We start from the raw sequence: 11,683 nt of genomic DNA on the forward strand, positions 1-11,683 counted from the left end.
TAATTCAAACACAGGTTTAAATGTGAAGATTACTTCAGTAGAAAGAAGTGGCACCAACAGCAACAATCCTGACTAGAATATAAACACAACGATGTCCCACAACTACAAAATGACAGCAGACTCTCCGAAATATAAACACACACACACACACACACACACACACACACACACACACACACAGTTAACAGGAGTGTCGTAGTACCATGAGGCAGGTTGCGTGGGGGGACAGGAGGCGCCATCACACTGCCGACATGAGCAGAGAGGAAGGGGAGGGCTTCCCTCGTACCGCTGTCCAAACTCCAGCTGCTGGGAGTCGTCAGGACTGAGGAGAGGAGAGGAGAGGAGAAGAGAGGAGAGGAGAGAAAAAAGGATAAGGAAGAAAGACGAAGAGAGGAGAGGAGCAGAGACAGAAAAGAGGAAAGAAGGAAAAAAGGGGAGAAGAAGAATGGAGGACAGGAGAAAAGAGAAGGAGAGGAGAGGAGAGGAGAGGAGAAGTTAGATGGAATGCATATTTCAGATAATTGTGCTCGCTGAATAAGTGTGTGTGCTCTCACCTTTCTCAGCCACAGAGAGGTTGGGGTCACTGCAGGGTTTACAGGGACCGATCACCTGATGGAACAACGCCCGCTGGAAGTTCGTCGGCTGATGACAAAGAAAAAACATCAAACATTAACATTGCAAAGTAACTTCCAGGAGCAAAAACACAAAGTTCTTTCATCAGATGAAGTACATCCAGCCAGCTCAGCGAGAGGATAATATCTCTACACTGTGAACAGTGCTGTACTAAAGTAAAACACAAAAAGTGAAAATTCAAGGTATAAAAATGGTGTTTTGGAATATAATTTGGTAAGGTGTTCTGACATACTGTACAGGTATTTACAAGGTGCACCTGAATGCACCATGAAGTCCGTCAGCTAAATAAGTGAGTTTCCATCAGCTGATTCAGAGCAAATAAACAAAGCTGCAGTAACGTACTTTGGTCAGCAGGTGGCAGTGTAATGTGTTGCTGTAGACTAATCCGTCAGTAAACAGGAGAAGAAGAAGAGATAGAGCAAGAGAGGAAAAATTATAATAAATCGGTTGCTGATCAGAGACTTAGGCCCAACGAGAGAAAATGTATCTTCAGGAATTAGATTCAACTGGACAACTAATAATAGTTCTTTCATGTCAGAGGAAACAGCTGATCAGTCATGTGATTAAATGTTTGCTCGGTCAGAACTTATTCAGAAAAAGTGTTTCCAACTCCTGTTTAGAGCATTAACTATTTTTAAAAAAAGACAAAAACACCTCAAGCCAACATGAAAACTTTTATGCGCATTTTCGAAAGTTTTATCAAATTTTGGTGTTTCCATCAAGCTTTTCTCAAGAGAATCTTCACAATGTGCAGAGAAACGAATTGATGGAAACGCCTCCACACCTGTCCGTTCTCGGTGATGTTGGTGTACATGGCGCTGCTCGGCCTCTCTCTGTGTGGCGGCAGCAGCATCAGCATCTCTCTGTTGTGTCTGTATTTGTCCGGCAGAGATGGAGAGCCGACTGCAGATAAAGACAAAGTTTATCGTTAAATATTAACATTTGCATGCGTTTAAACACCTCCTGATGCTGAAAACAGACTGAACCTGAGTGGCTTACCTCTGATGGTGGAGGGGGCGGAGTTGATCATCTGAGAGGGCGCAGAGTGGGTGGAGCTAAGGCTGGAGGAGGAGGGGCTTGCCTGCAGCAAGAAAAGTGATGTAAGTTAAAACATACTAGTAATATTTAAGCTCCTCAGTCCCCAGCATCAGAGCAGTGATGGTAAAATAAATAAAAGTTGGATTAATAGCTTTCTTAAAATCTGTTTATATACAAAGACCTTCCCTTACCTTTATCTAGTTGATTATTTTGCTTCTTTTTTATTATTTTTTATCCACTTTTTCTCATCAGTAGCTCCTCTGCTCAGTGTTGCATAACTTTTAAACAGTTTTTGAATTATTCTATCATTGTTTTCCATTTTAAGACACTTTGTAGATTTGTACTATGTAAATAAAGTTTATTATTATTTTTAATGCCATTTAGATTTAATTTCCAATTAGCCTACAGTATCTGTTGTATTTTAAAGTTTTAATATAGATCAATCTGTGTCTGAGATTTAAAGACGTGTTTCTGATATTTTTTAACTGTTTATTTTTAAGTAATCTTCTGTTTTCCTCGTCTCTTCTTTTCCTCGTGTTTTGTATCTGATGCATCGTTTTTTTTTTTTTTTAAATCCTGCTGTGTGTTTTCTAATGCATATATCCAGATATTTTAAGCAGTTAAACACAGATTGTCAGTAGTGAGTCATTTGCAAGGTGATGACTTCATGTTTTATGTTTCATTTAAAGCTGATGAGCTTCACAAACTTTCTGAACAACTGTTTAAATTTTGATTATGAAGTGAATGGAAAATAATTTTATGCCGCTCAAAGGTAAATACAATTGACAGGCTTGCAGCTGTTCTCCTTGTATATTTTATCTGGTGATTTATTCAATTTTACTTATTTTATTTATTCGACTGTGAAGCTCTTTGTGTCTGTGAAAGGTGCTATGTGAATAAAGAGATCTCTACATTTTTCTGAACAATAATCATTTAATTCCTGTAGTCCTTCTGTTGGTTTGCTAGCTGTGCACGAATCATGTATATGTTATATATGTATTCTAAATGTAATTTACTTGCTTTCTTGTTGTCTTTTCTGTGTGAATTGGTCTTTCTCTCTTTCCTACCTCTTCAAACTGTTTCATGTAACACGTGTATTTTCTCTCTGGGGATAAATAGTCTTATTTCACTGACCTGCATGCGGTAGAAGTCCTCGGGGTGCTCCACCACCATGCCATCAGCCAGGATCAGCAGGCTGCCGACGTTTCCTGTCTCACTGGAGTTATGAGAGGAGAGAGAGGAGGAGGAGTTGCGCACAGGAGTCAAAACAGCTATGGGACTGGGAGGAAGGAACCAAGGATAGGAGAAAGGAGGAGAGAGGTGGAAGTAGAGGGACAGGAGGAAGGAGGAATAAAAGGGCAGCGAGAGGAGGCATGCAGATACAACCGAGAATAGCAAACAACCAAAAACGTGCATGAAGTGATTCGGTAGAAATTAAAGTGATGCAGGAGTGTGCAGCCAGAATCATGCAAGAAGCAAACAGTGGGGAGGTGACAGAGAGAAAGAGAGAGAAAAATGGTAGAATTTCAGAAAGCATGACGTGTGCAGATGAAACACAGATGCAGTGAAGAAACTAGGGTTGCACATCTCTTGATTCGATTCGCATCTAGATACACAGGTCACGATACGATTAAAAAACAATATACTTTTATTACAAACCAATTCGATTCGAATTGATACAGTGTAAGAACGATACGATTTAGTTTGATTCCACGGTTAATATTTGTTGTGTCACTCACAAGTTTTATATTTCATTCATCTTTTGATTCGCCATGGAGTAAAAATCTGTTTTATTGTGGATCTGACCAACAAAAAGACCACAAACACGACATCATCATTTATAATAAATTAGAAGAAAGATCGTTCTAGAAGCTTTTTTGTCATTTTCATTCGGTCCCACGTGAGACTGATCATTCCTGAGTGTAGTATTGATCTGAGTGACATCATTTACATTTTCCCTTAATCATCTAACCTAATAAAACATTGGTCGGTGTTCAGCGCACAAAATCCTGTTCTGGGATATTAAAGTAATATTAAATTTATCATCAGGATCAGGATATACAGATGCAAATAATAGGCCAATAAATAAATAATATAATATAAAGGCATTCCTGTGTCCCTGAGCAGGACACAGTTCACATATAAATACAGAATGCAGGTTGTAATTCATGTGCAGCTGTTTGTTAAACAGAGAAAACACTTTATTATTATTATTATTATTATTATTATTATTATTTTTATAAGTGCATGTCTACAGCTGTTATAGTGACTGACAGCTGATCCAGCTGTGATCCGCTGCCGCCGTCAGTAGAAACGGACGTCGCTTCACGTGACGCTTCGGAGGGAATAAAGGACGTCTCATGACTCTTAAAACGTTCGTGATGCAAGTGAACGGCACAAGTGAGGGAAGCGGGGAGGCAAAATAAGAGACTTGTGAGAGACCGGAGAGACCCGTGGAGTAACGCAAACCCGTTTCGTGAGCAGCTTCAGCTCTCGCGTTGTTTTAGAGACGCTGACGCAAACTGTAAGTGTGTGAAGCTGCCAACTGATTCCAAGTCTGGCGATACCCGATCCATGACTCTGCAGCCATCTATGAATTCATGGCTGATCTGTATCGACTGAGGAGGCTGCTACCGCTGAGCCGTATCTCTCACTTGTTAAACAGAATATCCGGTCGCATCGGTTTATCGTTCACAACCCTAGAAGAAACCAGCAGAGATCATTAATGAGCGACGCAGCAGATGAAACCAGAGATGGAGAAGATGGTGAGAAGATGTGTGTGTGTGGTGAGGATGTGAGGTCTGAAGTGAGACTTGTGTGTGTTGCTGACCTGTGTCGGTGCATGAGCTTGAAGCTCTCGGGGCTCATGGGGCTGTGGGAGGCCAGGATCCCTCTGGGAGTGTTGGCTCCTGAGCCGGCCTTCTCTAACCCAGGCAGACCCTGCAGCGCCACATAGAAACACTGCTCTGAATATTTACACCGCCCACGCACGACTGTCACCGTGCTGCTCGGACATGCTCACATGCAGTATTGTTAAAATAAAAAGGTGAAATGTTCAGAGTTGAAAACAGTTCAGATTCATAGCAGTGACACACTTCTCGTAGCCGGGAGCAGATTACATCGTCTTTGAAGAAGCTGCTAATGAGCTTCTTCACTGTGATCAAGCAGCCTTCAGCGTGTTTACTGGAGAAAGAATCCTCTTACAGACTCAACATTGGTTTAGCTTTAGTTTAAAATCATTTCTGGACAACATTTGTGTGTCTCATTATTTCCCCCCCTGAGTTGTGCAGTTTAAAAATGTTGGAATAAAAAGAAGTGAATGTTTTCCTGCACTCACATGGCAAAGGCTGCTCCTCATCATCTGGAACTGATCGATCAGCTTCTTGTGCAGGGGACGCATTTCTGGGTGCACCAGCTTCTCGTGCACGGCCAGGCCGACTCCTAGGATGTGAACCTGTGAGCAAACAACACAACGTTATCATTAACATTAAATTGTGCAGAGAGTCCTCGTGAAAAATCTTTACGGTGCTGATAACTCTGCTTTTGTCTGCAGATGAACTTCACTGTAGATATTCCTCAAGGCATTAATGACGCATGTATGGTGTCCTCTTTTGGCACAATCAGGAATCTTTTGGGTATTCATCCTACTATGCTGATAAAAAAAAAAGTGTTTTAACAGACTTTGCTCAAGAAATGTACTTATTTTTGACAAAGTGCTTAAAGATTTTTAGATTTTAGTTTCTGGCCACATTGAAGTTTTTCTTCAGTGGGTTATTGTTGGTGACTGGAGGATGATTCATAGAGATTGTGGAGATCTCCTGAAGTTCTGTCTGGTGCCAAATTACTGCTTGTTAATGAAAACACATGTACTATGGAGACAATAGTTGTTAGTATAAAGTCTCACCTGCTCCTGCATCAGGTCTTTGAGCTGTGTGATCTTCTCTGTGTCCTCAGGGTGGCTGGTGATGTACTCCTTATCAAAGAAAGCCTGGAGACAAACAGAAACAGAAAAAATAACTAATTATGTTTACAAAGGTCCTTTAACCCTCTGAACCTCAACATCCTGTTGGGACTGAAACGTATGTTCTTTTTTGAAAGATCACCAAAAATACACAGTTTATCATAGAAAGAAACTGTAAAAACAGGCATTACTGTCAGAGTTTGAACTTTCAGACGGTCCTTTAACGGCTCATAGGTTACAACATTTTTGTTAGAAAAAGTGCCCAAAACTTGTCTTAAAATGTTGATGTTTGTGTCAGAATCTCTTTATTCTACATGTGTCATTTATAATAAAGCGTTTGCACTAACCAGATCCTGTTAAAAACATTAAATTCTGCTCCTCAGAGACACTGTGAAGACATGATTGATTCTGTTGAGACCAGCGGTCACGTGACAAATATTCACTGAAAATCTGTTTACACAGAGCAGAGAGGAGAGGACAGGAGAGGCTGTTTTCACAGAGCAGAGAGGAGAGGACAGGAGAGGCTGTTTACACAGAGCAGAGAGGAGAGGACAGGAGAGGCTGGAAACATGACAATACTTCATTGTCATTTCACATATTTTTGGTAATTTTATGTCTTTTTTGGTGAATTTCGTCTCAACATTCGTGACACTTGTGGGCACTTGGAAAAGTGTTTATATATAAATTCCATTTTATTCTATTAAAAAAACTGTGTCATTCTGCACAAAGACATTTTTGAGATCCCACTTCTAGCCATGATTGTACTGATTCCAGCTGCAGAACTTAAAGATTCATATAGATGTTATATATCGCAGAGAAATACAAGGACACAGTGAGGAAAATGAAAATGAAACAGCTTGTTGTAGTTCAGAGGGTTAATATTGGGGTGAGAACACTATTATTACTAATAAATATTAATTAATAACAATCTTTGTGTGTATGAAGAATGAAACAGAAACATCTTTAACTGAACAACTCTCTTCCACATCAGTAAAATTGTGAATACAGCGACAGGACTTCTGCTACTCTCTCAGGTTTCACACATGGAGCTGAACAGTTGGTGTCTGACCTCCTGGTATCTGGCGATGCCTCCGTTGACGGCGGCGTCGATGACTCCATTCAGCGTCATGCTGAGCAGGTTGATGTTTCCGTGCAGCTGCTTGTGTTGGTACTGGCTGATCAGAGTCCGCAGCTCCTGGTTCTTGTTCTCCACCACAGAGATGGCGTTCTCTAACGGACTCACCTCCACCTGAGAGACAGACAGACAGACAGACAGACAGAGAGAGAGACATGAAGCCAGGAACACACAGAGGACATGCTTTATATTTGTCTTCTTCACTCACCAGCTCTCTCTTCTCCACCTCGAACCAGCGTGAGATCCCGGGCAGCGGGTGAGTGAGGATCAGCGTCGTCCTCTCGATCCAGAGACTCTGAGAGGGGACACAAGAGTTCAACTCAACAGCTCAGATTGAGTGCAAATTGTGCTTTTACTCTCAATAAATCATCTTAAAGAAGTTTACTGATTGCTCTCTACAGTATTGTTTGAGCTGAAGTTTCTTTTCATTGGCACATTGAAAAAAATGCAGTTTTATAGATTTCAATTTCCCCCAAAAATATCAAAGTAATTAGAGCTTGTGTGATTTTTTCTTTTTCAAAAGACAAAGGTATTATTATTATAATTGTCTGATAATGTACTAAAGATATTTTTGTGTTCTTTCTGCTTCTACTCATGCTTGTGCTGTATATGCTATACTTATATGTTTCATATATATGTGTGTGTGTTTGAGATGTCGATCTGTGCCGTGTGTCTTCTCACCTTGAACTCGTTGTCTCTGTCTTTGGGGCCTTTGTGGAACGGTCTGTCGTACCGGAAACGCCGGACGTTGTTGACGCGGTAGAAGCTCTTGATGCGGTCGGGGACTCTGTCCATCTGCAGGACGGTGACGCTCTCCGGCACCGGAGTCACCGCGTAGATCTGCAGGTCTGAGCCGAGCGGGGCGGAGTCAAAGAACACAACGGCCCACTGCCACCTGACGCTCAGATACAACATGATTCTCCTAATCTATCTATAAAGGCAAGAAGCGTGTGTGTGTGTGTGTGTGTGTGTGTGTGTGTGTGTGTGTGTGTGTGCTTCTGTGTGTGTGTGTGTGTGTGTGTGTGTGTGTGTGTGTGTGTGTGTGTGTGTGTGTGTGTGTGTGTGTGTGTGTGTCTATGGCATATCTCACTGACCATTAGTCAGACTGACCTCAGATTTCCTATGTGGCTTGCGCATGGCACGAAGGTGTGCATCCTCGATTTTGAAGATTTGTGAATTATTTTTTAAAATATCATTATTTACGTAGGACGTGTTGCGGCATTGCACTGTTTCTGATCAGACGCCTTTTAGGGGAGCTCCACCCCATTGTGTGATAGGCCTACACCTGGTCAGTAACACAATTCACTCTGGATTTACACCCTGACTCATCTCATCTGTAAGTCTATTTAGCCTACCTATCTTTCAGAGTTTTAAAGTGCGCTACAAGGTTTGATTTTCCAATAATATTCAAATAGTTTCCAGTGAAAATCAATGTTCAATGTGTGTGTGCTGGATGGTGTCCGTACCTTATGAAAAGTAAGTGTTTTATAGAGTTGCAGACATTGTTGTGGTCTGCATGTAACGTACGAATACATACTTCCTGCGGGCACTGCACTAGTAATCAGTAATTCACTGTGTTTCTGTGGAGGATACACTGAGCGTCACACTGCAGGATCGCCTCGTCGGGCTGGTTGGGATGCTGCATGGCGATGGCCTGCGGAAATTCTCCCAGCATCCTTTGTTGGAAGGCCTCTAACCTTTCATAGTCATGGCCGCGACACACAAACTCCTTGTTCTGGTGTAGACAATAAAAATAAACAAAAACAAACACAGTGGAAGAACTATTTTAATATTTTTGCCTTTTTGATTTAACTAGCAAGGTATCCTGACATTTGTAGCCTTTTAAAAGAAACTACAACAACTTATTTTAAAGGAAACTTACTGTGATCATTTACAGGTGCAAGTGCAAACGCCATAAAGAAAAAAATGACTATAACTATAAAATGGAAGCTGAAATCTGTAAAATAATATAATGGAACATTATAGATTATTGTTTTACAGTATTATTCAATGTTCGGTCTTAAATGCTAAATTACAGTGAATTATATGTACAAACACAAAATAATACACATCAGAAACGATAAGAAGTTTGCCAAACACACATCATATTAAAGTAAGAGAAAAAGAATTTTTAAGAAATTATCTGTAAAATAACTTACTTACTGTTATTTGACGGTAAGTAAAAGTTGCAACTTTTGCTGCCAAACTTTTCACATTTTCGCGACTTGTTTTCTCGTGTAAAACATGAAGGTGTCACTCACTCTGAGGAAGAACGGGAACTTCCTGCCATAGAATCCGACTCTGAAGAACTCCGGCTCCAGACGCTGCTGCTCCATGATGTTGTCATAATATGCTGCCTCCATTTTCTACACACACACACACACACACACACACACACACACGAACAAGGTCTCACAGGGGAACTGGTGTGTTTTGTGGTTTGTGGTTGAACAGAAAGTGTGCTGCGGCTCACCCTGATCCAGCTGAGACTCTGGTAGTCGTACAGTGACTCATACTGGAAGGCCAGCTCCCTGCACAGGGGGATCCCAAACTCCCAGCACTGGTGCACACACACACACACACACACACACACACACACACACACACACAGACTTCTTTAGTGCGGTAAAAGCAGAAACATTGCTCATGACATCACAGTGCATGAGTCTGACCCTAACAGCTGTGTGTTTGTTGCACCAGGTTTCCATCCAATTTAACCAAGTTTTGAGAAAAATCTGCGAAAGAAAACGTGACTGAAAGCTTGTTTCCATCTACTATACTTATTATATGCGATAAGAAGCCCATTATAGCGTGCAAGTTTTTCACCAGTAGAAGTATAAACTGGATGGAAATGTGACACATCATGTCTGAATGTGTGAGGAAGGTTACGTCAGATCCGTGCACAGTGACGAGGAGACTGTTTTAATCTGACATGTATTTATTCTGACTATTTCTCGTCTCTTCAGCAGAGCAAAAGCTTCAGTGGCTGCATCACTCATTTGTTAAATCTGTTTCCACTGCGCTTTGTCACATTTTGTTTTTTATCGATACACAAACATCTCCACCTCAGCCAATAGTAAAAACTTTTTGGCATTATGTCAGATTTTTAAAGTGTCCACTCTGTTTTTTCGCCTTTTTTTCACCACGATCTCAGATCTTAAAGCTCCATCGATTTTAAAACACACTGTCTGATCGAGATGGATAGTTACAACATGCAATAAAAAGCATTCTTCCTGCATCTGAAACATTTCTGTGTGTGTTAGCTTCATGGTCTCACCTTCCCCTTGTTGAAGTAATGGATTACTTTCCGGCAGAGCCCCTCTTTGCGGTGCCACTCAGTCTGAGCGGGATAATGCAGGAACTCCTTCAGAGGACGCTCGTCCCAGTGCAGCAGCTCCCAGTAGAGGAGCAGCGTGAAGGCAGCCTCTGAACACACACACACACACACACACACACACACACACACACACACACACAAATACACACACACACACACACACACACGCCAAGTTCAGCAGTCAAACATCTACCACACAGTGTGCGTATTTGCGTATATGTGTGTGTGTGTGCCTGTGTGTGTATCTGTGTGTGTATGTTAGTGTGTATTTATGTATGCTAGTGTGTGTGTGTGTGTCTGTGTGTGTATGTTAGTGCATGTGTGTGTCTGTATGTGTATGTTAGTGTGTGTATGTTAATGTGTGTGTGTGTGTGTGTGTGTGTGTGTGAGTGTGTACCTGTGTAGTTTTCAGCCTGCAGGTGCATGTCACACAGTTTGTGGATGTAGCGGATGTACATCTCCTCCTTGTTGATCTCTGACTTGTAGAAATTCTTAGAAGACACAAAACACATAATCACATTAAACTTCTCAACCATCTTTAAATCTTTAAACCTGCAGCAACAGTGTTTTATACTGAACAATAACTGAATTATTTAAGATCTGTGAGTAAATAAATCTCACCAGCAGGTTTACGGTGCAGCCGATCTTCTTGTTCTCCGTCTCATCTCCCTTCATGCAGTCCCTGAAGACAACATTGATCAAATCAATCAATCAATAAATAATTAATAATAACAGGCCTCCACCCTTCCCCAGTTCATGGAGAGATTTCTTTCATTTCAGGCCACAGAAACACGTCAGTCCCATTCAAGAGCACACACTATTTACTATTTATTTATGGACATTTTTTCACTGGTGGAAGTCTTGAACTGTTTAAAGCTGTGAGATGATGCTGCCTTCTCTTTGTTGATTGTTTGTCTGTTTATTTGTTGTGTATTTTGTTTTTTTTAATGACATTAAATTATGAACCTTGTATACTCTCAAGTTTTTACACAGTTTAAGTTCCAAACGGAGTTATCGGAGTTGCTTTCGTCTCTCTGAAACTCTGAAGCCTAAAAGCTTTTCTGTCCATATTTTAAGATAAATTTGTGCCTTTACATTTTATTCAGCACAATTATCGTGTTAGTATTTATTCACAACATCAGATCTCAGCAGCCAAAAGTCAGAGTGTCATGCTGTACAAAATATATATTTTTTCATTTTTGCAAAATTACATTTTATGTTGTCAACAAAAAAAAAGGAAAAAAACAAAAAATCTTGTCTTTTGTGTCTTGTGAGTGTGTGTGTGTGTGTGTGTGTGTGTGTGTGTGTGTGTGTGTGAGTGTGTGTGTGTTTGTGTGTGTGTGTGTTACCGGTAGTCGAGCAGCCGCTCCATCAGTCGAGTGACCGAGGTGACGAAGGAGATGCCCGTCTCTCTCCACGTCTCCTGCTCGATCTTCTCCAGCAGACTTTAACAGAAAACAGACCACAAACTCTTTTTATTTGAAGAAAATCTAACGCTGTGACTCACATGTGAAAACTGTGGTCATTTACAGTCATAAACCTGCAACTGACATGTATGTAATAACCAGAAAAAAGCCTC

General features: G+C 41.0%; 1 protein-coding gene across 1 annotated transcript in view; it reads right to left on the reverse strand.

The window, feature by feature from the left end:
* LOC131966009 (dedicator of cytokinesis protein 3-like) overlaps positions 1 to 11,683 on the reverse strand; it is a 223,979-nt gene that overhangs the window by 7,601 nt on the left and 204,695 nt on the right. Inside the window, exons 36-53 of the mRNA XM_059328541.1 lie at positions 11,454 to 11,549; positions 10,726 to 10,786; positions 10,502 to 10,595; positions 10,045 to 10,193; positions 9,241 to 9,327; positions 9,029 to 9,133; positions 8,361 to 8,502; positions 7,449 to 7,615; positions 6,976 to 7,062; positions 6,702 to 6,881; positions 5,576 to 5,659; positions 5,009 to 5,125; positions 4,502 to 4,632; positions 2,806 to 2,887; positions 1,633 to 1,714; positions 1,418 to 1,536; positions 555 to 642; positions 203 to 322 (exon numbers count right to left, since the gene is read on the reverse strand). Coding sequence (XP_059184524.1) covers positions 203 to 322; positions 555 to 642; positions 1,418 to 1,536; positions 1,633 to 1,714; positions 2,806 to 2,887; positions 4,502 to 4,632; positions 5,009 to 5,125; positions 5,576 to 5,659; positions 6,702 to 6,881; positions 6,976 to 7,062; positions 7,449 to 7,615; positions 8,361 to 8,502; positions 9,029 to 9,133; positions 9,241 to 9,327; positions 10,045 to 10,193; positions 10,502 to 10,595; positions 10,726 to 10,786; positions 11,454 to 11,549 — 1,991 coding nt within the window. The remainder of the gene's footprint in view (positions 1 to 202; positions 323 to 554; positions 643 to 1,417; positions 1,537 to 1,632; positions 1,715 to 2,805; positions 2,888 to 4,501; positions 4,633 to 5,008; positions 5,126 to 5,575; positions 5,660 to 6,701; positions 6,882 to 6,975; positions 7,063 to 7,448; positions 7,616 to 8,360; positions 8,503 to 9,028; positions 9,134 to 9,240; positions 9,328 to 10,044; positions 10,194 to 10,501; positions 10,596 to 10,725; positions 10,787 to 11,453; positions 11,550 to 11,683) is intronic.

The sequence above is a fragment of the Centropristis striata genome, chromosome 3, assembly GCF_030273125.1.
Source record: "Centropristis striata isolate RG_2023a ecotype Rhode Island chromosome 3, C.striata_1.0, whole genome shotgun sequence".
Taxonomy (NCBI): Eukaryota; Metazoa; Chordata; class Actinopteri; order Perciformes; family Serranidae; genus Centropristis; species Centropristis striata.